Here is a 22,726-nt window from a genome sequence, read left to right as displayed (position 1 = left end):
AGGGGAAAGAATTTGTAAAAGGAGAAAGGATTCTGAGAAGTTTTGGCAGGGATCTATCTCTCAGCCATCTGTATCTCCCTTCCTCCTCCTCAGTCTCCTACTGCTCCCATCTTCTCTCAGTCAGGCAGGGAATTGGAAGTAGAAGAAGCACTGCTCTGGAAGGTGAACCCTATCTCTTGAAAACTTACTAAGGACCTGCAAGTAACCCACCAAATCTGCTCAGCAAAGTCTCCAAAGACTGCCTTGGTTCTGTGAATAAAGGCAGGCAGAGCAGTGGCAGGAACCAAAGAATATACAATATTCTTTTTCTGCTTTCTTTCCCAGAGCTGGCATGGGAGAGATAAAAACTGGGTCTGAGTCATTTTCTATAATCACTCCACACCATGCTATCTCTCATAACATGTCTCTGTGGATGATTAATGTGTTTACAAGCAGATAGTTTTTTATGAAGCATTTATTGACCCTTATTATTAAGATGCGTGTGTTTCACTGGAAGCATCTGCTCTGAGGCCTTTAAAGCACATGATGATAAAAATAGGCATGCATATGGAAGGAGTATTCTGTCCGTGGACCACAAGCAGGTAAGCTCAGCATGCCAAATAGTGACGAAATAAGGGGGAAATACAATGGAAAAACACACTTGAGAAAAGTATTACATAAAATAATTTACTTCTCATTCAGAATGACTTCCCAGACCTATTGGTGAGACAGCAGTCTGTGAGTACAGATACAATCTGAAAGTCATGACAGTTCTAATAGGGCAAGACCAATAGAGTTACCATGTTTGGATCCTGGAGTTAACTAGAGACAAAGTGTGGAACTGCATATAAAAGAAAGGGGCACTGATGAGGAACTCTGGGAACATTGAAAGCAAGACTGCCAGAGAGACAAAAAGGGTACAATTGAGGAAACCTATACATTTAATACAATGAGCTTTGTATACACACACTCCGGTGTCTTCATTTTGCAGCCAAGTCTATTGGCTTAAAAGCCACAAAGGTGCCCATGCATGTAATCTATACTGGAAAAATCCTTTCAGTGTTCAGGTATGCATGTGTGTGCACTTCAAAGGCAGTAGTTTTAAAAGAATGAGAAGAAAATTACTTCCTGGCCATTCATTAATAATTCAGGTGATATCCTGCACCTCCATTTATAAAACGATACAGTAATAAAAACATTGTACAAAACATCATAAATAACATAAAGGAGACATTTTCAAGTATTTCATGTGCCTCGAGAAAAGTTCTAAACAGTAGTTCTAAAAATTGGCATCCCTTTTTCCTTTTTTTTTTTTCCTTTTCTCTCTTATTTCATCTCAGAGCCTAGAAAGAAATGCCTTCAGTCTCTGTTAGTCCTGATGTTTGGGATGGAATGGACCAGATTCTACCTTCAAAAGAGAAACTTATGAGGGCTTTTCAGTTTGTGAAAGGATGTTCCCCCCTTATAAAATACAATCTCTCCCCTGATACTGGTTTATAGGGAATAGGCAAATAGCCTAGAGCCATTATGGGGAAACAAACAACCACAGTGAACTAAGGAGCCTAATCTGATGGTTAAAGTTCTCAGGGAAAAACAAAATGAGAAGAGCACCTTAATCAAGAGAGGAAAAAAGAGTAGGGGATAAGAATATTAACCTTTAAATCCTGTGCCTTTACTCAGCCAGCATCTTATAGCAGGTAGAGCTGGCGAGGCCCTACCTAAGTTTCTTCATTCTGTTCAAGCACCTCATCTCCAACTCCATACCAATCCGGCTGCCACTATTATGCACCAAGCACCCAAGCAAGGAAGGGGAGACCAGCAGCTTGGGGACTCAAAAGTGCCATTAGTGATAACCAGCTAAAGACAGTCCTGTGTCAGGCAGGCATAAGGTTCTTTATGATTGCTCCTTAGAATACTGTCCAACTTGGAGGCTGTCGGTGGTTAAACTAATCATGAAATCCCTGGGATGTTTCTCCAGCAAGACTCATGGAGTTTTACAGAATCAACTTTCCACAGGTTAGCATTCCTTTCTTAGCCTGCAGGGCAGCTGGTTTAGTTTGCCCTGTTCAGTTGCAGAGTGAAAGACTGGGGATCAGAACACGCATGTATGTATGTACACACACTCTAGTTATGAGCACCTAGGGTCTTTCCTGCCATTCTTGCAAAAATATATATGTACGTATATATACATACATATATACAGAATGTGTGTGTGTACATATATACATGTATATATATATACACACACACACAGACACACACACGTGCACACACATATGTACATAAAATAGATCAACCTCATCTAAACATCTCGAGTTTGGAGAAAGTGCTGGTTAACAGAACACATGTGCCTGTGGATGTCACATGAAGTGTCCCAACCACCAACCAACCAACCTGAGGTCACACTGTTGGCAGGAGAGAAAATCCAGACCCACAAGGCCATTATTTGGATACTCGCTCACATGTCACCCTAAAAGAAATTTGGGAAAATTGGACTGGAATGAGGTCCTGCCCTGATGAACACCGAAACACCAAACAAAATCTAGTTTTTGTACGGGAGTGACTCACACATAGCCAGCAGCATGAACACTAGGCTACAATGTGAAGAAAGCACTGATGCTTAATACAGATCAATATTTGGCCTCAGGTTTTCCAGGCATAGAGTCTTGGCATTTCAGCCTCCACCACTGAGCAAGAATTAGGCACACTGGGGCACCAGGGAAGGACAGTCTGTAGAACTCTTGGCTCCTTTCTGCTTCTCTGACCCACAGCTGGAAAGGTTGGCCAAATCAAGATAGAATCGGGACTTGAGGAAGCGGCGGTATGAATCCTTTTCCATCAGGTTGAAAATCTTCTTCTGAGCCTCATCAAAGCAGGTTATCGTAGGCTCCAGCATGTTACGACTTGTCTCCTCCCTGGTGCAAGAGTCCAGGTTTACCTAAGGGGCAGAGTCCAAGGCTTCATTAGACATTTTACCCCATAAGGATGGGAGGCTGCATGCTTTGTACTAAGTGTGCACTCTCTATACCCCAGAAGTGAAAAAAAGGACATTTGGCTCCATCCTGGCACATGTGAGAGAACATAAAATGTTCATCTGCTTCAGGGTGGGTAGGGCAATAACTTCAATGATTTCTCACAAACCTGGGATATTCCTCCAAAAAAATTTGTGGCGGGAGATCATCTGAGTCATCTGGATGAAAGAGCTTTTTCCTGAACTTATTTATTTGGGGTTGTCAAGATTGTAATAACCTGCTTCACTGTTGTACCTTTAACTCACATCGTCTAAGGATCCATGCCATTGAATGTCTAGAAAATTTCACTAGGATGCAGACAGCTCTCTGCCCTGCAGACCTACCTCTTTGGTTGCCTGGACTGAGATGAATTCATTATAGATCTTTTTGGCCTTGGGACTTAGTTTAGAGGGTGATTTGATTTTCTTGTATTCTTCACAGCTGATCCAGAAGTCAATGTTCTCCTCACTGTATTCAGACTTCAAGAAAGCTTTGAAAGCTGTCAGTCCACCTGTGACAGAGGAGAAAGAACCACAGTTGTCATCACAGTGACTGCCCTGGTGGGCACTGTATTGCAGATAAAGCTGGGGTGCTTGAGGGAACAAGGCATCCGTTCAAACAGTGCCCTATTTCCTCCTTTTGGGAGGTCACTGGAGGTCAGATGTTTGAAGTCTATTTCAAGAAAGTGTTATGTTTCTGAAATGCCTATGCTGCCCTCAATTGCCAAAGTGAGTTTGGGAAAGAGAAACTGAGGTCGATTCTGCAAGAAATCTCAATATTTGGGGTTTTTCCTCTGCCCTTTCTCTATGTGGTGAAAGAGATGGTTTTCCACATGGATTGTGTATGAGCTTTCTATTGTATATCACAAAGCTCTAGGATATGGTAAGATTTTAAGCAGACTGATTTTCTTGAGTCTGAAATGCAGAAGAAATCCAAGGCTTTCTGTAATTCCTATGAGATCAGGCATAATATGAGATAGCTTGTCTATCCAGTGTGCTTTATCTTCATCCCAGGGAGTGGAGGTTGGGGGAGAAGCTGTCATACTTACATTCATGACTAATCAGGTTTTCCAGTGATTCAGCCCATTTTTTGACTTCCTCTTGGCTCACCCTAGAGACATTACAGAGAAAGAATAACCTGAATGCTAGGATACAAAATGGGGGCAAAACATTTAAGATCCTGAATAAAACCCAGAGATTTTATCTTCCATCATTACGCTGAGACCTGTCATTGAATAGGGCCGTCTTTCCACTAGATGTATGGAAATTTCAAATGCAAGCATGATCTCCATGGAAATGGAGGCCATCGTGATCCAAATCTAGGTTAACTAGGGACATAACTTCCTTTTCTCCTTACAGAACATCTCTGTCATCAGATAGTTAATACGCAGTGGCTCTTCACCAAGGCCTTTTCTCTTACCTCTGACAAATCACCACTTTGTCCCTCTTGCTGTGAGAAGAATTATGTTCACAGGAATCAGACTTCTGCAGCAGGAAACCAAGCCGATGTTTCATATCTTTTGCACTGCACAGAAGAGGGAAAAAAGAAAAAAAAAAAAAAAGAATAATGATACTCAGCTCTCTTTATAAGATACCCTAATGGTACAGTTCAAAGGACTCATCACTAGTAAAGGGCAGGGGTAGTTTATTTAGGATATAGGAGTTGAAGCCGGCATGAACTCTCAGGAAAACGAGATTCCACTTCTGCTTCTGCCTATGACTTACTGCAAAACCTGGAGCACAGCCTCCTTCATCAGGAACTGGAATTCTGACACTTCAGTCTACCTGAGGAGCCTCTTCTGTAAACGTGTCATTTTGACCAAAGGAACACTTAGGTATCTTCAGCAGAAACACATTCAAAACTTGACTATTCTCTGAGTAAGTTTTAGGTATTGGAGAGCAAGCAGCGAACCGTGAAATATAGCACTTGCTTGTTGTGCGCCACCTTCTGGAGGGTAGTTGCTACTTCCATCTGCCTCATTGCTAGCAGAGCAATGTAGAAGAACCTGAGGAAGTGAAGCTTTGTTCAATTCCAGCCTGGATGTGGTGAGCAAGTCACGTTATGGGGGTGTGCAGCTCCAGCAGAGAGGAGTGGAAAATGAGGGGGTAAACACAAATGTTCAGGCTGAAACCTGAGCTCCTGCAGGTTTGCTTCTAAAGAAAGCAAGCTTTCCTGCTATTGCTACTACTTTTCTTTTTAACATCTACACTATAAGGATATTTACACTATAAAGGACATTTGAGACTTAAAAACAATAATAAGGAGAAGCAAGCAAGAGTCATCACTGAAGCTCATGATTGTTTAATTGGAGCAGAGCTTCCAGCTTATGGTCACTGTTTAACAGGCAGCTAGGGTACGGCAGGGCACGTGACTTACTCAGAAAGGAGGACCTTTTAATAAGCTTTTAGCTCAACCTCCTCACTTTTTGTTATTTATTCTTTTGCTTGGATCTCTTTTCTTATGAAAGCTGAGACATAGTTTTAAAAGAGAAATGCTGTTTTGAAGGAAATGAAAGACTAAATGAATGACTAGTTATTTGTTCCTGTTTAGAGGGAGGAAAATGAAGCCACAAGGATAAAAGGACATTTTAGGATGGCTACTGATATAATAATGCCTTATCTATGTGCATTTCTCCAGAAAGTTTAAAATCCATTATGTTCTTGTGCTGCCCCTAAAACAGTATCTTCTTTCCCTCGCAAGACTGTTCTCCCTCCTCTGTTTCCCCAAGTGGTCATGAGATACAAAATCTTCCTTAATGACAGCAAGATCTAATCCTGAAGCCTGCAGTGATTCTAAGGTTATAATGTAAGTATATTGTGATTGGGTCAAAATAGAAATCATCTCATGTTTCCATATGCCAGGTCCAGCTGAGATCTGACAGTTATTGACCAATGCAGAATCTTTTCATGAAGACTTGGAAGTACTCTTAGCAAGTACATTACACTTGTCCTAATAACACAATACAACCATAGAAATAAAAACCAAAATGACTCCACTGACCTCTGAAGTAAGAAACCTGGATTCGATCTGCTCCCTGCCACCCACCACCTACGTGACCTTGAGCATTTCACATTCCCTCTGGAGCCTCAGGCACCAATGTGAGAATGAAGGTGCTGGACAAGATGATTCACAGTTCATCAGTGAGGAAAGGGAAGAGCAGTTGACCCTGCTGATATAGAGTTTACCTCCCCAGGTTAGCCTCTTAGCTCCTGGAAGGCAAAGCTCTAGAGCAATTACTCACCTGTCTCCTAAAATATTTACCAGAGTATAACCTTCTCCTGACACTCCTGTATTTTGTATGATTAATTTTATAGATGAGTTAACTGAAGCTTGGATTGATTTGCTCCATTCAGTTCAGGAAATTAATGGTGGAGGTCAGGGCCACTGTTTTCCTAAGTACTCTCTGCCAGACCCTCCTGATTCATTTTAAAGTAGCCATGAAAGAATGAAAAAAAAAAAAACCAGATTATTTTTTCATACTCCTGAAGGACAGGAGGTAAACTCCTTAGAATTACACAAAAGACTGTGCTTTCTGAGATAATTCTGAACTGAAATTTAAGGTGACTTCACCTGCAAATTTAAGGTTTGCAGAGGAACAAGAGAGAGGGTGGTACATGTACAAATTGACTTTTTACTTTATAAGATTAAGTAATGTAATATGCACTAGTTTTGTATTTTTTCAACTAGCTAATATATGAGCATTCTATGAAAGCATTTATTTATACCTTTTTTTAAAAGGCAAAGATATATGAGTAGCTGCATATCTTTAAGTTTTTTTTTTTTTTAATCAAGAGACAGTACATTGACAAAACAATGTCTTTAAGATGAGATCTTCCACAGAGCCCTTAGCTGATTTGTTATGATCAATACTTCTCAACCACCAATCACATATGGCATTTCAAGAACTAGAGGTAGGGGCAGAGAGATAAGGGAGATCTAGTTTTGAAACTCTTATTTTATTGTAGCATTTGCTTATAAGGACACAGAGTGAAAGATACTGCAGCATCACACAGACAGCATAGTGCCTTTCTGGTGATGTAGCCAAACTTCATTCTGAGGTATCCTCCCCAAAACGAGATCTAGTATACAACCAGAAAGCCCAGACCCATGATTCTATGTACCTCAGCGATATTCAAATAACAGTAACACAGGTAGAGACATTACAGACCACTGTATATAGTCCAAAAATCTCATATCACTTCTTAATTAGAACTAGCTTGGTCAGAGGACCAGAACAGTCCTCAAGACCAAGGTCATAGAAAACAAATTTTGTATGCCAAAATTTGGAGTGAACACTTCCCAAGTCACAATTTCTAGCTAGTCTTGAAGGAAAGCTAAGAGGCTGATGCTCTCCTCACCACATTGTTTCTAATTCCGAAGAACCAGGTTAGTAAGTAGGATATGCAAATAACTTTAAAAGTCTATCTGAAAGTTTAACACTATCTGGTTTAGTGGCTGAAAATAATCTTACCTCCTCAAGCAGGAAGCCGGCAGACCTGCAAGTCCTTTGCACATCTTGTGTAGTGTGGGATTCACGTTAGGAAAGAAATGCAGCAGGAAGAGCTGTGGCTTCTGTTCTGAGCGCACTTTGCCTTTTCTCCGGTAAAGATACTGTCAGAATCCTCTGAGCTTCTCCCTCCCAAGCCTGTAGGGGTCTCATTTATAGCCCAGCCAAGACCGTTCAGCCAATCAGATGGCAGCTCTGTAATACCATCTCCTCTCAGCCTCCTTCTGCCTCTCCAGCCTCTGGAAGAGATAAGGAAGAAAGGGCTGACGCAACAATGCAAAGTGAACAGGCAGAAAAATCCTTCTGCAAAGTAGACATACAGAAAATATAAACTTGCTCAGTGCTCTACGGATGTCTGAGGTTTTGAATGCCCAGAAAAGGAAAAAATAAGTTTACAATGCTACAAAACATGGGGTTTATTCATTGTCTGTGAAAACAATGTCAAGGGAACTTGTCTCCTGGAAGGAAAGGGGCTAGCAGGAGTTCATGGGCTTACTTTGGGGCTGACTCTCAATGCACTTCCTCCTTTGGATTAGAAATATCATTTCATACGTGGTCTAAAATCTGATCCTCACTGTTTCCAAAAGGGAGTGAGCAGGATCCATCGTTTCCAGGCAGGGATTTGCAGAAGTTGCTTTCTCTGTTGCCACTTTCACAAAGGGATGTGCGGGAGGAATAGCTGGAAGACAGACAGTTATACGCCTGGCAGCACAGAAGACTAGCTGAGGGAAAATAGATTAGCTACATCTGTAATCAGCCTAACTGCGGAATACTTTTCTAGAACTCTTACTAAGAACAGGACTCATCCAAGGATTGACAATCTCTTTGGTACATGCCTGCCTCCAGCAAAATGCTTCAAAACAGCAGCCGGAAGACAAGAGGAGGGAACAAGTGAACAAATATAGACACCTGTTCTCATTTGCAAGTGGATTTATATCTTACTATGTCTTATGCAATTCTAGGTATCCAAATTAGTATTTCAAAATACTGAGAAACAGCGAGACAGGGAGAGAAGAAAAATATGTAGTTTGCTTTTCATGTTACCAGGGTCACAGTGAACATAAGAATATCTAACCCTGCAGGTGTTTCTGAACACCTGGACAATTAGTATCTTTTGTACACAATATGATGGATCGACTACTTCAAAGAATCATGCAGGTGTTTCACATCTTGTAGTCGTAGCTCAAATACTCACATCAAAGTTACAGAGGGATCTTCTCCATCTAGGAAGGCTATGAGTGGAAGGAGAAAATTAATTGCTATGTCGGAACTGAACAGCTTTCATTTTGAAAGCAGAAAGGTTCCTGATCATAAGATACAGGGAACTGTACTTCTGTTATAAGAAGCTGAGGCAGGGCTTCCCTGGTGGCGCAGTGGTTGAGAATCTGCCTGCTAATGTAGGGGACACGGGTTCGAGCCCTGGTCTGGGAAGATCCCACATGCCACGGAGCAACTAGGCCCGTGAGCCACAACTACTGAGCCTGCGCGTCTGGAGCCTGTGCTCCGCAACGGGAGGGGCCGCGATAGTGAAAGGCCCGTGCACCGCGATGAAGAGTGGCCCCCACTTGCCGCAACTAGAGAAAGCCCTCGCACGAACCGAAGACCCAACACAGTCAAAAATAAATAAATAAATAAATAAAGTAGCTATAAAAAAGAGAAAACATAATTCCATATCGTTTATAGACATGCCTGAGAACTAAAATTAAAAAAAAAAAAAAAAAAAAAGAAGCTGAGGCATCTAAGGTTTAGGTGAAGAAGATGAAAAATAGATGGGTTCCAGTGAGATGCAAAGGTACCCAAGAATATAGAAGGGAAAGTGGTAAAGAGCAAGGCCCCTACCACATACATGACCCTGAACATCCCTCACTGCTAGCCCCTGTCTATGGCTAGCAGAACAAGGAGATGGCCGAGAAATATAAAAGCGTAGTGAGACCATAATCTCCAGAAGATACATTTAAGTTACAGGAAAAATCTCTGGTCTTCTCCCATGAAGATAGAAAAAAATGTATTAGATTAGCTACTGGGCAACTTTTCTTTGAGGTATAACATAGAACAAATGAATTTCTTTGTGAAATTGGCAGCCATCCTCAGTGGTGTTGTGGAAGGGACTATCACCCAATGCAAAATGCAAGAGGCCAAGGAAGGCAGACCCAGGGAGATAAACCAGTCAGAAATGACATCAAAGAGGAGGGACTAATTAAAAGGGAGAGATGGTCACCCAAAGATGGACCAGGGCCTTCTTTGCTTACCTGGGCGTCCAAGATAGTGATCATTTAAATAATCTGATTTTGGGAACATGAATGAAGACCTGATGGGAACTTGATATCTTGGACCTAGATCAAAGAGAAGCCTGGTTTGTCATGAGTTAAATATAAATAACTTCAACAGATGAGCTGAATGGGATTTAAGACAATGTAGACTAACACCTTAATTTTATCAAAAAGGAAACAGAGAGGGAAAGTGACTTGCCTTCTTACTAATAGAGCTGGTTTCTTGACGCTAGATTATGTGGCTTTTCTACTGCTAACCTATCACTCAATTGTCTTATCTAATGAGATAAACTATGTAAACAGAGGTATTTCTAAATTGTAAAGTGCTACGCAAGTATTTTTTTGTTTACATTATACACAGTAGATAACAAAATGTAATATTAATTTTATACACTTCATTCAAGGAAAACTCACCCTGCCCAATTTTCTCTTGCTCCATAACTGCAGGAGTTGCTGCAAACCTCATGGCTCTGGTTTTCTATTAAAACTAGGTCTTTTTAACTTTATGACTAGTCCATTAATCTGTCAGAGCATTTTGTATTTACTCACTTCTTTATGATTTCTCGCTTCCTTAGGAGTTTTAATATTTTAAAGAGTGTTTGGAAAAGCTTTTCATAAGTTAACTTATTTTTCATTTGGGAGGCGAGGGCTGGTACATCATGATACCTTGACAATTTTCCGCCCTCTTTCTCCAACATACACAAAGCATTAAATTCTATTATTCTATGACTTGTCATTTCTGGATGATTCTGGTGATGTGGAAGAGCTTTATTCTAAAATGACTTAATTTTTATTTACTCATTTATTTAAGACATATCTTTTGAGCTCCTACTTTGTGACAGGTACTGTTTGAAGAATTGCTGTTACTATGGTGAATAAGAAAACAGGGTCCACACCCTAATAGAGTTTTCATCCCAGTAGAAAGAGTCAGGAAATAAATAAGTAATTCTAGATTCACCCATGTCATGAAGAAAATAGGCAAGTGATATGAAAGAAACTGGATAGCAAAGGGCTCATTTAGCCAAGGTAGCCAGGAAAGGCCTCCTTGAACAGATGATATCTGAAATGAGATTTGATGGATCAGAAAGAATGAGAAATGAGAGAAGCCTAGAAAATATATACCAAATACAGGTAAGAGCAAATGAAAATGTTCTTTATATAATTGGGAAAGGGCAAAAAGGGGCCAGCATGGGTAGAGAATTGAGAACAAGGAGAGAATAGCATGAAGTAGAGATTGGAAAGTAGAGGCCAGGTCTTGCAAAGATTTGTAGGCCATGGTCTGGAGGCTGGACCTTATCAACATGCTATGGAAATCTACTGAAGGGATTGAAGCAGGTGATGGGCATGATATGGTCATTCTGGCTATCTGGAAGTATGGATTGAGCAAGAGCATGGAAGCAGGTTGACCAGTTAGCAGAATTAGCAGTTTGGATCCTAGCTCATGAGTTTCTACATTGCAAAATGGATATTTACTTCACAAATATTTTCTAGAATCTTTGTGCTAGACATTCTGCTAGGTCTTAGTGACCTGAACATAAATCAGAAATGGTCTGTACCTTTTAGGAACTCACACTCTCATGGGGAAGATCTTTAAATAACTGGAAAATGCTATGTTGAGTGCCATTATTATAAACTTGTTTACATAAAATTCGAGGAAAGAACAGAGGATGCAGAATAAACGCAAGCTCTGAAATTTGGAGTGGTTTTCACAAAAGAGTCTGTTAAAGGATGAATAGAGATTTAGCAGGTGTATAAAGAAGAGAAGAGCATTACAATAGAGGGCAAATAATAACAGCTTATTTTATTGGGCACTAATAGTGCAGCGCACCACTTTAAGCACTTTATGTTAATAACTCAGTTATTTCTCATAATTCATCCTGAAATAAGGTCTTGCAATGAACCCCATTTTACAGATGAGACATAGAGAGTTTAAGTAACTTACCTGAGGTTACATATCTAAGTGGTGGTGAGAGGTGTTCAGCTCAGACTGTCCAGCGGTTCTATTATTAACCCCTATACCATTGACCTCTATGTTGCCATGAGCATAAAGGTTGAAAGAAAGCATATTTTTTGGCGACCATAGAGATGTCTATTGTGATTATAGCTTTGGGGGAGAGGGAGAGTGCAATGAAGCTAGATGAGTACTCTGAAACCAAAGGGTATTTCTGGTCACCTTGAAGGCCAGATTTTACCCTGTAGTGGTTGGGGGGCTAGCCAAGGTATATAAGCAGATAATATTAATGTTCTAGAAGTAGCACTTGGGCAGCACTGTAGGGAAATAGATTGGACATGAGAGAAACTGGCAAAAAGTTTGAAGACTATTACAATAGTCCAAGTGAAAGATGATGATCATAAAAAATAATACTGCACAAGATAGTTGCAAGAATCACATGCGGTAATACATATAAAAGCGTTCCTTAAACTGTAAAATGCTGAACATCTGGAAGGTATTGTTGACAAAGAGGATAAAGAAGTGCTGTTTCCTACAGGGGGAGAGTAAGCCACAGCAGAATGTAAGCTGTGTGTGGTCTCCAGGTAAGTTTCTAATTTCCTCACCTTTAGCTCAGGGAGAACAAAGGAAAGCATTGCTCAAGTTCTGAGGGGATCTAATACAAGGAAATAAGCTGTTGTGGCAGGCGTCCGATTCTTTGCTTCCACCAGGTTTTAGAAAGAGACACCTCTCTCCACTAGGGCAGATGTGGGCCTGGGCTCAGACTTAGGTGGCATTCACACCATCTACAATTTCCTCTCAGCTGTTAGAAGCCTCCTTCCCCCGTATTGTATATTACAATGGCCTGCATATCATTGACAGTTCACAGTTATTGATTTTTCAAGCTAAAAAGCAAACATACCCAGCTGGAGGATGCTGAATGCTGTATACCAGGAAAATGAACAGGGACTTTCCCAGTTTGTCTTATGTTTGGGAAATGTGTCCTGTTCTCTACATCCAGCTTTGTGAGCACATGCGGTAAATCAGAGCCTCTCACCCTGACACTTGACACTTAATTAACTGGAGGGGAAAATCTTTGTTTCCCCAGAAGTAAGGGAAGAACAAAAATATCTCTGTCTCAAAGATTAAATCTTTCTTAACAGAACTTAGCCCAAGATAGAAACAGTAATTTCATAAGAGTTCATTTACCTCATGCCAGTACAAAGAGATGACATGATGTCATGGCATGTGCTTGAACTTTATAGTCAGGCAGACTTGGATTTTAATTCTAGCTCCTCCATATACTGGAGTGGGCCTGAAAGTTGGGATAATCTTTGTGACTTCCAGCTTCTTAATGTGAAAAATGGGATAATAGTAAATTATCTAATGGCAGGTGCTCAATAGTATTTGTTGAATGAATGTTGTTAAGATTATATGACACAGTGTATGCCAAAGTTATCAGGAACACTTGGTAAACTCAAAACTTATAACTTTTATTATATGGAATATATTACACAATTTTATATTGATTAGCATCATGATCATTATTTATCTCTTTAAAAATCAACCTTGGACTCCCATTTGCCCTCAAATGAAAATTTAAACTCCTTATCATGACACCCCAGTATATTCATACTTTGGCTTCTACTTTATTCTTTATCATATTCTACCTTGCAGTCCTCCCAGACTACTGAGTATTCTCCCATATACCTGTGTATTTTCCCCACTCTGTGCCTAGGCTGACGCGATGCCATAAACCTGGAATGCCCTCACAATTCCCTGCCTATCAAACACTTTTCCTCTGCCCCCAATGTTAATCAATCACTACCTCTTTTGCACTCTCCCAGTAGAGTGCTTGAACCTGACCTCTATTTAACTCCTCCTTAAACCTGACTGTGTTACCTTTGCTAGTAAGGTTTATGTAAACATTTATGTTGAGCATCTTCTATATGCCTGAAAAGGTGCTTACTCTGGAGAAATTAATCTAACAAATACATACTGACACTCTCTGTGTGGTAGGTACTCTGCTATAGGCACTAGGGATAGAACCAGACCCTGTGATCTTTGATCTTATATTCTGGCAGGCAGATGGACAACAAAAATCAAGTATATAAGCACATCAATATAACAATTATAAATTGTAATAAGTGCTTTTAAGAAAAAAAAAAAACCGAACCAGGGATAACTTAAGAAATAACAGTGTAAGTAGTCCTACTTTATATTAGATGAAGAAGCCAAGCTTCTCTAAGGAGGTAAGATTTAAACTAAAAGACCTAAAAGTTGGAAAAGGTGCTAGTTATGCAAATAATGGGGGCTCCCAGGGAGAAGGAAGCCTGTGCACAGGTCCCGAGGTAGGGACCCTGGTAAGGGGGCTGAAGTTTATTTCACCTATAATCAGAGGGCATGGCATGTCTGTTTTGTGACTTACATTTCAAGGTTCTCTAACTGTTTTATGGGAAATAGACTTTAGGGGGTCAAGAGGTTGTGTAGGAAACTACGGAAATTGTCTAGATAAGGCATGGCGGAGGCTCACACCAAAGAGATGAATAAGATCCCATCCCTAACACTGAAGAGCTTGTGTTCTGGTAGTGGAGATAGTCATTAAACCATTAATTTCAGCAAAATGTCAAACACTCAAAAATAGAGATAATCATGGATGCTAGGAGAGCAGGAGGGAGAAAAAAGTAGGAGATCCTCACAAATGTGAAGTGAGTCTTGCAAATATGCTGAGTCTGGTGTAGCATATGTTGTGTGTTATGAGACCCCCACTCCCACTACAGTAACCTCTACACTGCCCTGGTGTTGGTCCCTCATCATTTGCATCTTAAGAGTAAAGCAAGGATCCAAACACCAGGAAAATTTTGATGATGGTTCCCAAGCATAGGAACTGTCCAGGGATGATTCCACACTGGGGTAGAGAAGTAGGTGAGATAGCCAGGAAGCAGCGTATTGATTCGGATCCTGGGAAGTAGATGATGGAATAACAAGATAGGACACTGAAAAGAGGGAATGGAAACAGAATGGAGACTTGAGCAAGTCACACATACCTGAACTTTGGTGCTCCCCACCCAACCCACCAACTTCCAAAGCACTGACAGATTCATTAAAGCCCAGCTTAAGACCTTCTCCTTCCATAAGCCTACCCTGAACATTCCAGTTAAAAGTCAACTTTTCCTTCCCTCAATTGTAATCTCTGCCAATTTAGACAATATACCACTTTGATTTATGTTTTTCGGTTGCATCATTTGAACAAACCTGTGAATTCTTTAAGTGCTTCCTGCTGCTTTTGCACAATGTTGAGCTCCTAGTAGGTTCTCAATATTAATAGGCTTGGGGCATTTGTAGCAGTGGTGGCATCACTTAAGTGGGCCTGCAACCTCCCTTGGTAGCTAATTTGAGGTGTGTCACCCTTTTTACATGCAGCTGCCTCTACAATCTCTGTTATAAAACCAGTTTAATTTTTTAAATTGTCAGACCCCATAAGTTTTATGATGCTTGTGAATTATATTTTCGTTATACAAGAAGAGCTTTGGAAACTTCTGATGAAAAATAACAACAAAATCCATTACAATGAGAAATGATGACACCTGGCAGGAGATCTGGGTTCTGTTTAGCTTTGGCTGGCAAAGAAAAAAAAAAAAAAAAAAAAAAATGTTAGGGCTTCCCTGGTGGCGCAGTGGTTGAGAATCTGCCTGCCAATGCAGGGGACATGGGTTCGAGCCCTGGTCTAGGAAGATCCCACATGCCGCGGAGCAACTAAGCCTGTGAGCCACAACTACTGAGCCTGTGCGTCTGGAACCTGTGCTCCACAACAAGAGAGGTCGCGACAGTGAGAGGCCCGCGCATCGCGATGAAGAGTGGCCCCCGCTTGCCGCAACTAGAGAAAGCCCTTGCACAGAAACGAAGACCCAACACAGCCAAAAATAAAAATAATAAATAAATAATAAATAAATTTAAAAAAAAACGGAGGCTCAAAAAAAAAATGTTAGATTGAATATCTAAGTTCTTTTCCTCCTCAAAGTCTTGTTTTACTTCTTTTTTATGCATAGATAGCACACTAAAATCGAGCTAACAGAAGAAAACCAAGATGATTTCAGAAGCTGACCTTAAAAATCTGACTCCATGAGAGATGAGGGATCTCTGAGAGAGAAGAGAGCTGGGCCTTCAGAAAAGTACTGGCTTGAACAGTTCTGTTCTCTGGACCCACTCTATACTTTGTATCTTCCTTAAGGTGTCTCCTTCCTTTTGTCATCAACTCTGGCTTTTGCATTTTCTTGGTTCTGATTTCAGTGTTCCTCACACTTACTGCAATGTCTGAATCTGGACATGTCTTCCACCCTGTCCCTGCCACAAAAACCAAGTTTGGGGGTCTTGGCCATGCTCTTTCATTTCAATCTTGGGCTCTAGGTTTATATTGCTCTGTTGCTCTCAGCAACTCATAGTAACAGCTAATCCTAATGGAGCTCTTCACATGTATTAAAATATTACCTTCATAACTACCTGAAAGGATAGATATCATTATTCTCTCATTTTACAGTTGAGGGATCTGAGGCACAAAGAAGTCAAGTAAGTTGTTCAACAGTTACCCAGTTAGGAAATAATTGAGCAAGACTGAAGCTCAGGCCCCTTGGCTCCAGAGACCATGCTCAGAATCCCTATGCAACGTTGCTCTTCCTGTGGGTCGTGCTTCTCTGCCTGGCCATAAAAAGTTACCACGAGTTCTTTATGTCATGTGCTTGCTTGTTCTAATGATATTTAGCATGTGTGCATTGCTTCCTTTCTTTCAGGGAATCAGGATGATAGAGTCAACGTGGATCATGTCAGTGAATTAATCTTCCCATGTTCACTTTTTTTTTTTTTTTTTAATATTTTGGCCACGCTGCACAGCATGTGGGATCTTAGTTCCCCAACCAGGGATTGAACCCTCGTTCCCTGCAATGGAAGTGCAGAGTGTTAACTACTGGACCTCCAGGGAAGTCCATGTCCACTTTGAATTTAATGACTTCAATCTTCACTCTTCAACTGGCACTGATACAATTACAGAATCTAAGTGAAGGCAAGATAAGAAGGAAAGAACAATTCTAGAAGTCTTGTAAATTCATGTGGTAGTTCCTGCCAGGATGAATTCCTCTGAGTGTAAAACTTAGTTTTAAAGCTACATGTTTTTTAACTTATAATTAATCATTTGACTTGACGATTAAGGTATGATGCAGTAATTGTATCTGTTTCTAGAAAGGTCAGGTTTTAAAGAAACACTGCAACAAAATACTAAAAAGAAGACCTATCTGAGGAGTACCTATAAAGTTCTGCCCCTTGCTTCTGAGCTCAGCGTCACCCAGTTAAACATCGTATTCACCTATATCAAACTATAGGAACAGCTGCCCTTCATTTCAAAGGAAATCACAATGATTGAAGAGGTCTCATAATGCTGAGGTGTTGACCTAGAAACAGGATAGGGTGTCCCACAATATATAGTTCATGTACTTTCATTGTTTTTGCAAGAGTGTTAATGGGTTTATGTTGAGTCATAAAATGGTCTCAGCCATTTCCTCTTAAAATAACCCTTCCATTTCTATAACACTTCACAGTTTGTGAAGCACTCTTTCCTACATTATCTCATTTGCCTTTCACATCAAACTCAACATATCCAAAATTGAAATAATTTCCCCTCTCAAAGCTACGCTGTCTTCAGTGTTCTTTATTCCCGTCAATCCACTCCTACACTGTTTTTCACTCTGCTCTTCCTCTCCATGTCTCATTGCCCTAGTTCAGACCCTCCTTGACTGTCCTCTAGAACAGACGTCTTCATTTTTTTTACAAGTAGGAGTGCTCCTGTTTCAAAGTCTTTAGGCAGAACATTAGTATATAGAGCAGAGTGACATGAAGCAGCTGGTGAAGGAATGAAGAAGCGCTTTCCACCCGTTCGGAATATCCCCTGAAAGCCCTTAGGTTTTATTGGAACATAGCCATGTCCATCCATTTATTTTGCTGCCTATGTCTGCATTCATGCTACAGCGGCTCAGTTGAGTAGCTGCAATACAGACTATATGGCTCACAAAGACTGAAATATTTACTATCTGGCCTGTACAGAAAAAAAAAATGTGTTGAGTGCTAGCTTACACTAGAGCAATATGCTAAATGGACTTCCATATTAACTCTTCTCTCTCTAATTCATCTAATAAACTGTCATACTTGCCTCGAAAAGTTAATACTACTAATTTTCTACAAAATAAAGTTCAAATTTCTTAACCAAGACTTCCTGAAATAGTACTTCCAAGTACCTTTCCTACACTAATTTCCCTTCACGTTAATTAATCCCTTCACAAACACTCTGAAATATGTTTTTCTCTCTAAGCGGTCCATGCTTTCTTACATCCAACTCATTTTTATCTGGAAAAAGACTCCTTGCTTTTAGCTACCCAATCTTCAAACTCAGTACTCCCTCAGGAAGAGTCTTTTGAGCTCATAGTTAAAAGGGACCTCCTTTAATGAGGCTGGAGTGAACATGATAAAATGTAGGGTCTCATTTTATTGTCACTTAAGGGTAATGAGAAGGCAATAAAGAACCCTGGATGTGAAAGATGGGAAACCTGAGGCTGAGAAAGGGAAAATTCATATTCAGGTCACAGCATGGGGAACAGACCTCATTACAGACAAGATCTGTGCGTTCTTCCAAAGGCCAGGGGAAAATCTTGACCACCCCCATAACATCCTTCATTTAAAAAAAAAGAAAATTAAAGAAGATTAGCCACTTCTATTTAGATTAGTTCTAACCCTGGCTGCATGTTAAAATCACCAAGGAACTTCTAAAAAATACATCTCCTTTTTTTATAAGAACCTCTTCCCTTCTCTTCCACTTAATAAATGACCATATTTATGAAAAAAAAAAGGGACCTCCTTTCAACTTCCCAAAGTACTTTTATCACTACCTAGTATGGCATTGAGCAATTTCTGTCATAAATTCTAATCACGGACAGTCCCTGGCTTACGATGGTTTGACTTACTATTTTTCGACTTTACGATGATACGAAAGTGATACTACATTTCTACATTCAGTAGAAACGATACTTTGACTTTTGGTCTTTTCCCGGGCTAGCGGTATGTGGTATGATCCTCTCTCATGATACTGGGCAGCAGCAGCCACAGGTCCCAGCCAGCCACACAATCATGAGGGTAAACAACCAGTACACTTACAACCATCCTTTTTCACTTTCAGTGCAATATTCAATAAATTACATGAGATATTCCATGCTTTATTGTAAAATAGGCTTTGTGTTAGATGATTTTGCCCAACTAAAGGCTAATAAGTGTTCTGAGCACATTTAAAGCAGGCAAGATAAGTTATGATTTTTGGTAGTTAGGTGTATTAAATGCATTTTTGACTTACGATATTTTCAACTTCTGATGGGTTTATTGGAACGTAACCCCATTGTAAGTCAAGATATGTGTGTGTGTGTGTGTGTGTGTGTTCTTTATTATCTCATAAAGTCATTGATGATAAGAGGCTGACTATATTTTCTGCTTGCAGAACCTGTTGGCACATAACATGTGTCTTGCATTTAACAAGCTTAAGCTAAAGAGTTGCTGAATGAATAAACCTGTAATCCTGTGGAGTAAAAACTATTGTAACATACATTTTACAGACGAATATACTAAGACATAAGATGTGTGTCAATCAGGATAAATTAGAGTATGCTACAGTAACATACAGCCCCCACCCCTCACCAAATCCAAATGCACTTGAAAGAACAGAACCCTATTTCTTGCTCGTACGTGTCCTTTTACATCAAGTGTGGCTGTGTTCACTATTATCTTCACTCCAGGACTACAGGCTGTTGTCTTGCCTTGGAACAGCCTCTGTCTGGAATATTGCTGATATTCACGGTGGAGAGAAAGGAGAAAACATAGCAAAATATACACTATTTTTGAAAGCTTCTGCTTAGAAGGGACACAAATTAATTCTGTTTATATTTCATTGGCTCAAGCAAATCATTTAGCTAAGCTTGATGTCAAAGGGGCAGGTCAGGATAATCTTCCCCCTAGGAGGGGCAGCAAATATTTTTTGAACAATAACAAAGTCTACCACAAGGAAGTTGAATGATTTGTCCCAAATGACACAACTAGCAAGTGACAGAATAAGCACTTGAAAGGAAGTCATTTAATTTATAAATGCAGTCTTCCTTTTCATTTTGTCATAAAACAAATAATCAGAGGGAATAAAGCAGTGCCTATAGAAGCAACTATGCCTTAACCACTTGAACTGACCCACCAGCTAAGAACCTTTGAAGGGGCAGAGAACAAATGAGATCAGTCACGTCTTTAAGTCAGTTCTTTTAGCATATTACTATTGGAGAATCAGTAGTGGCCATAGATGGAAATACAGGAAGTGACAGCTTCTATTATTGTTGATTGCCTTAAGAGGATGCTGGAAACAGTGAGAATGCAGTAAATGGAAAAATCTTCAACTGCATTACCTGCACTTTAAATACCATTACCAGCACTCAAGAATGAAAAGACCTGGGGAAACTTGACAGCACAAGTGTTAGAGGGACATTTATAAGGATCAGGGTGACTTTGCTCATTGATGACTCTTTAAATTTGTCTTCCTATTATTTAAATTTAGTTTATATAAGCAGAGCAGATTTCTGGTCATTTCTATGGAGAATTCAACAAACAGTTTATTAGTTTCTACTATGTTCCAGGCACGATGCTAGGACAAGGGAACAAGATAGATATAGTTCCTGGTTTCATGGAGATTATAATCTAGTACAAAATGCACACATTATGTAACACATCATTACAGGAGTGTTGAGAACAAAAAGGGAAGACCAGGACTATAGTAGACACTATTGGTGTCCAGACAGGATTCTCCCAAATCCCTTTTACTGTTCCTTTGAGTTTCTCCCACAAGATTCTGAGAGCATTCACTTCTAATTGCCTGAACCTGACCCTCTTATTTGAGGACTGCTTTCAGAATACTGAAGCAGCTTTGGCAGCAAGTACAGAAAGTGAGAGTTTCCTTTACAGAGAAGCAAAAGCTAAAAGAATTCAGCACCATCAAATGAGCTTTACAACAAATGCTAAAGGAACTTCTCTAGGCAGGACACACAAGAGAAGGAAAAGACCTACAATAACAAACCCAAAACAATTGAGAAAATGGTAATAAAAACATACATGTCAATAATTACCTTAAATGTAAACAGACTAAATGCTCCAACCAAAAGACATAGACTGGCTGAATGGCTACAAAAAACAAGGCCCATATATATATTGTCTACAAGAGACCCACTTCAGACCTAGGCACACATACAGACTGAAAGTGAGGGAATGGAAAAAGATATTCCATGCAAATGGAAATCAAAAGAAAGCTGGAGTAACAATTCTCATATCAGACAAAATCGACTTTAAAATAAAGACTATTATAAGAGACAAAGAAGGACACTACATAATGATCAAGGGATCAATCCAAGAAGAAGATATAACAATTGTAAATATTTATGCATAGGAACACCTCAATACATAAGCCAAATGCTAACAGCCATAAAAGGGGAAATAGACAGTAACACAATCATAGTAGGGGATTTTAACACCCCACTTTCACCAATGGACAGGTCATCCAGAATGAAAATAAATAAGGAAACACAAGTTTTAAACGACACATTAAAAAAGATGGACTTAATTGATATTTATAGGACATTCCATCCAAAAACAACAGAATACACTTTCTTCTCAAGCGCTCATGGAACATTCTCCAGGATAGATCTTATCTTGAGTCACAAACCAAGCCTTGGTAAATTTAAGAAAATTGAAATCATATCAAGTATCTTTTCCGACCACAACGCTATGAGACTAGATATCAATTACAGGAAAAAAAAACTGTAAAAAATACGAACACATGGAGGTTAAACAATATGCTACTAAATAACCAAGAGATCACTGAAGAAATCATAGAGGAAATCAAAAAATACCTAGAAACAAATGACAATGAAAACATAATGGCCCAAAACCTGTGGGATGCAGCAAAAGCAGTTCTAAGAGGGAATTTTATAGCAGTACAATCCTACCTCAAGAAACAAGAAAAATCTCAAATAAACAACCTAAACTTACACCTAAAGCAATTACAGAAAGAAGAACAAAAAACCTCCCAAAGTTAGCTGAAGGAAAGAAATCATAAAGATCAGATCAGAAATAAATGAAAAAGAAATGAAGGAAACAAGAGCAAAGATCAATAAAACTAAAAGGTGGTTCTTTGAGAAGATAAACAAAATTGATAAACCATTAGCCTGACTCATCAAGAAAAAAAGGGAGAAGATTCATATCAGCAGAATTAGAAATGAAAAATGAGAAGCAACAACTGACACTGCAGAAATACAAAGGATCAGGAGAGATTACTACAAGCAACCATATTCCAAAAAAATGGACAACCTGGAAGAAATGGACACATTCTTAGAAAAGCAAAATCTTCCAAGACTGAACCAGGATGAAAGAGAAAATGTAAACAGACCAATCACAAGCACTGAAATTGAGACTGTGATTAAAAATCTTCCAACAAACAAAAGCCCAGGACCAGAAGGATTCACAGTTGAATTCTAACAAACATTTAGAGAAGAGCTAATACCTATCCTTCTCAAACTCTGCCAAAATATAGCAGAGGGAGGAACACTCCCAAACTCATTCTACAAGGCCACCAACACCTGGATACCAAAACCAGACAAAGATGTCACAAAAAAAGAAGACTATAGGCCAATATCACTGATGAACATAGATGCAAAAATCCTCAACAAAATACCAGCAAACAGAATCCAGCAGCACATTAAAAGGATCATACACCATGATCAAGTGGGGTTTATCTCAGGAATGCAAGGATTCCTCAATATATGCAAATCAATCAATGTGATACACCATATTAACAAATTGAAGGATAGAAACTATGTGATAATCTCAATAGATGCAGAAAAAGCTTTCAAAAAAATTCAACACCCATTTATGATAAAAACTCTCCAGAAAGTAGGCATAGAGGGAACTTACC

The 22,726-nt window shown here is 39.6% G+C and overlaps 1 protein-coding gene across 1 annotated transcript; it reads right to left on the bottom strand.

Moving 5' to 3' along the window:
• Positions 1-622: 622 nt before the first annotated feature.
• Positions 623-7,602, bottom strand: RGS4 (regulator of G protein signaling 4). The gene is made up of 5 exons (XM_007191066.3): positions 7,462-7,602; positions 4,410-4,514; positions 4,039-4,100; positions 3,335-3,501; positions 623-2,917 (listed from the first exon to the last, which is right to left on the bottom strand). The coding sequence occupies exons 1-5, from the start codon at positions 7,503-7,505 to the stop codon at positions 2,678-2,680; spliced, it is 618 nt and encodes a 205-aa protein (XP_007191128.1). The 5' UTR covers positions 7,506-7,602; the 3' UTR covers positions 623-2,677.
• Positions 7,603-22,726: the final 15,124 nt, after the last annotated feature.

Source organism: Balaenoptera acutorostrata, chromosome 1 (assembly GCF_949987535.1).
Source record: "Balaenoptera acutorostrata chromosome 1, mBalAcu1.1, whole genome shotgun sequence".
Taxonomy (NCBI): domain Eukaryota; kingdom Metazoa; phylum Chordata; class Mammalia; order Artiodactyla; family Balaenopteridae; genus Balaenoptera; species Balaenoptera acutorostrata.
Note: the sequence above shows the minus strand (reverse complement) of the source record. Positions and strands in the feature narration are given on the sequence as shown.

What these genes read in the sequence shown, in the direction of transcription:
- RGS4 (XM_007191066.3), bottom strand. Translation starts at nt 7,505, where the DNA reads ATGTGCAAAGGACTTGCAGGTCTGCCGGCTTCCTGCTTGAGGAG. An exon ending in AAAGTGGTGATTTGTCAGAG is followed by an intron (nt 4,101 to 4,409) that starts GTAAGAGAAAAG and finishes TAATGTCTCTAG; the next exon opens with GGTGAGCCAAGAGGAAGTCA. An exon ending in AAACCTGATTAGTCATGAAT is followed by an intron (nt 3,502 to 4,038) that starts GTAAGTATGACA and finishes CCTCTGTCACAG; the next exon opens with GTGGACTGACAGCTTTCAAA.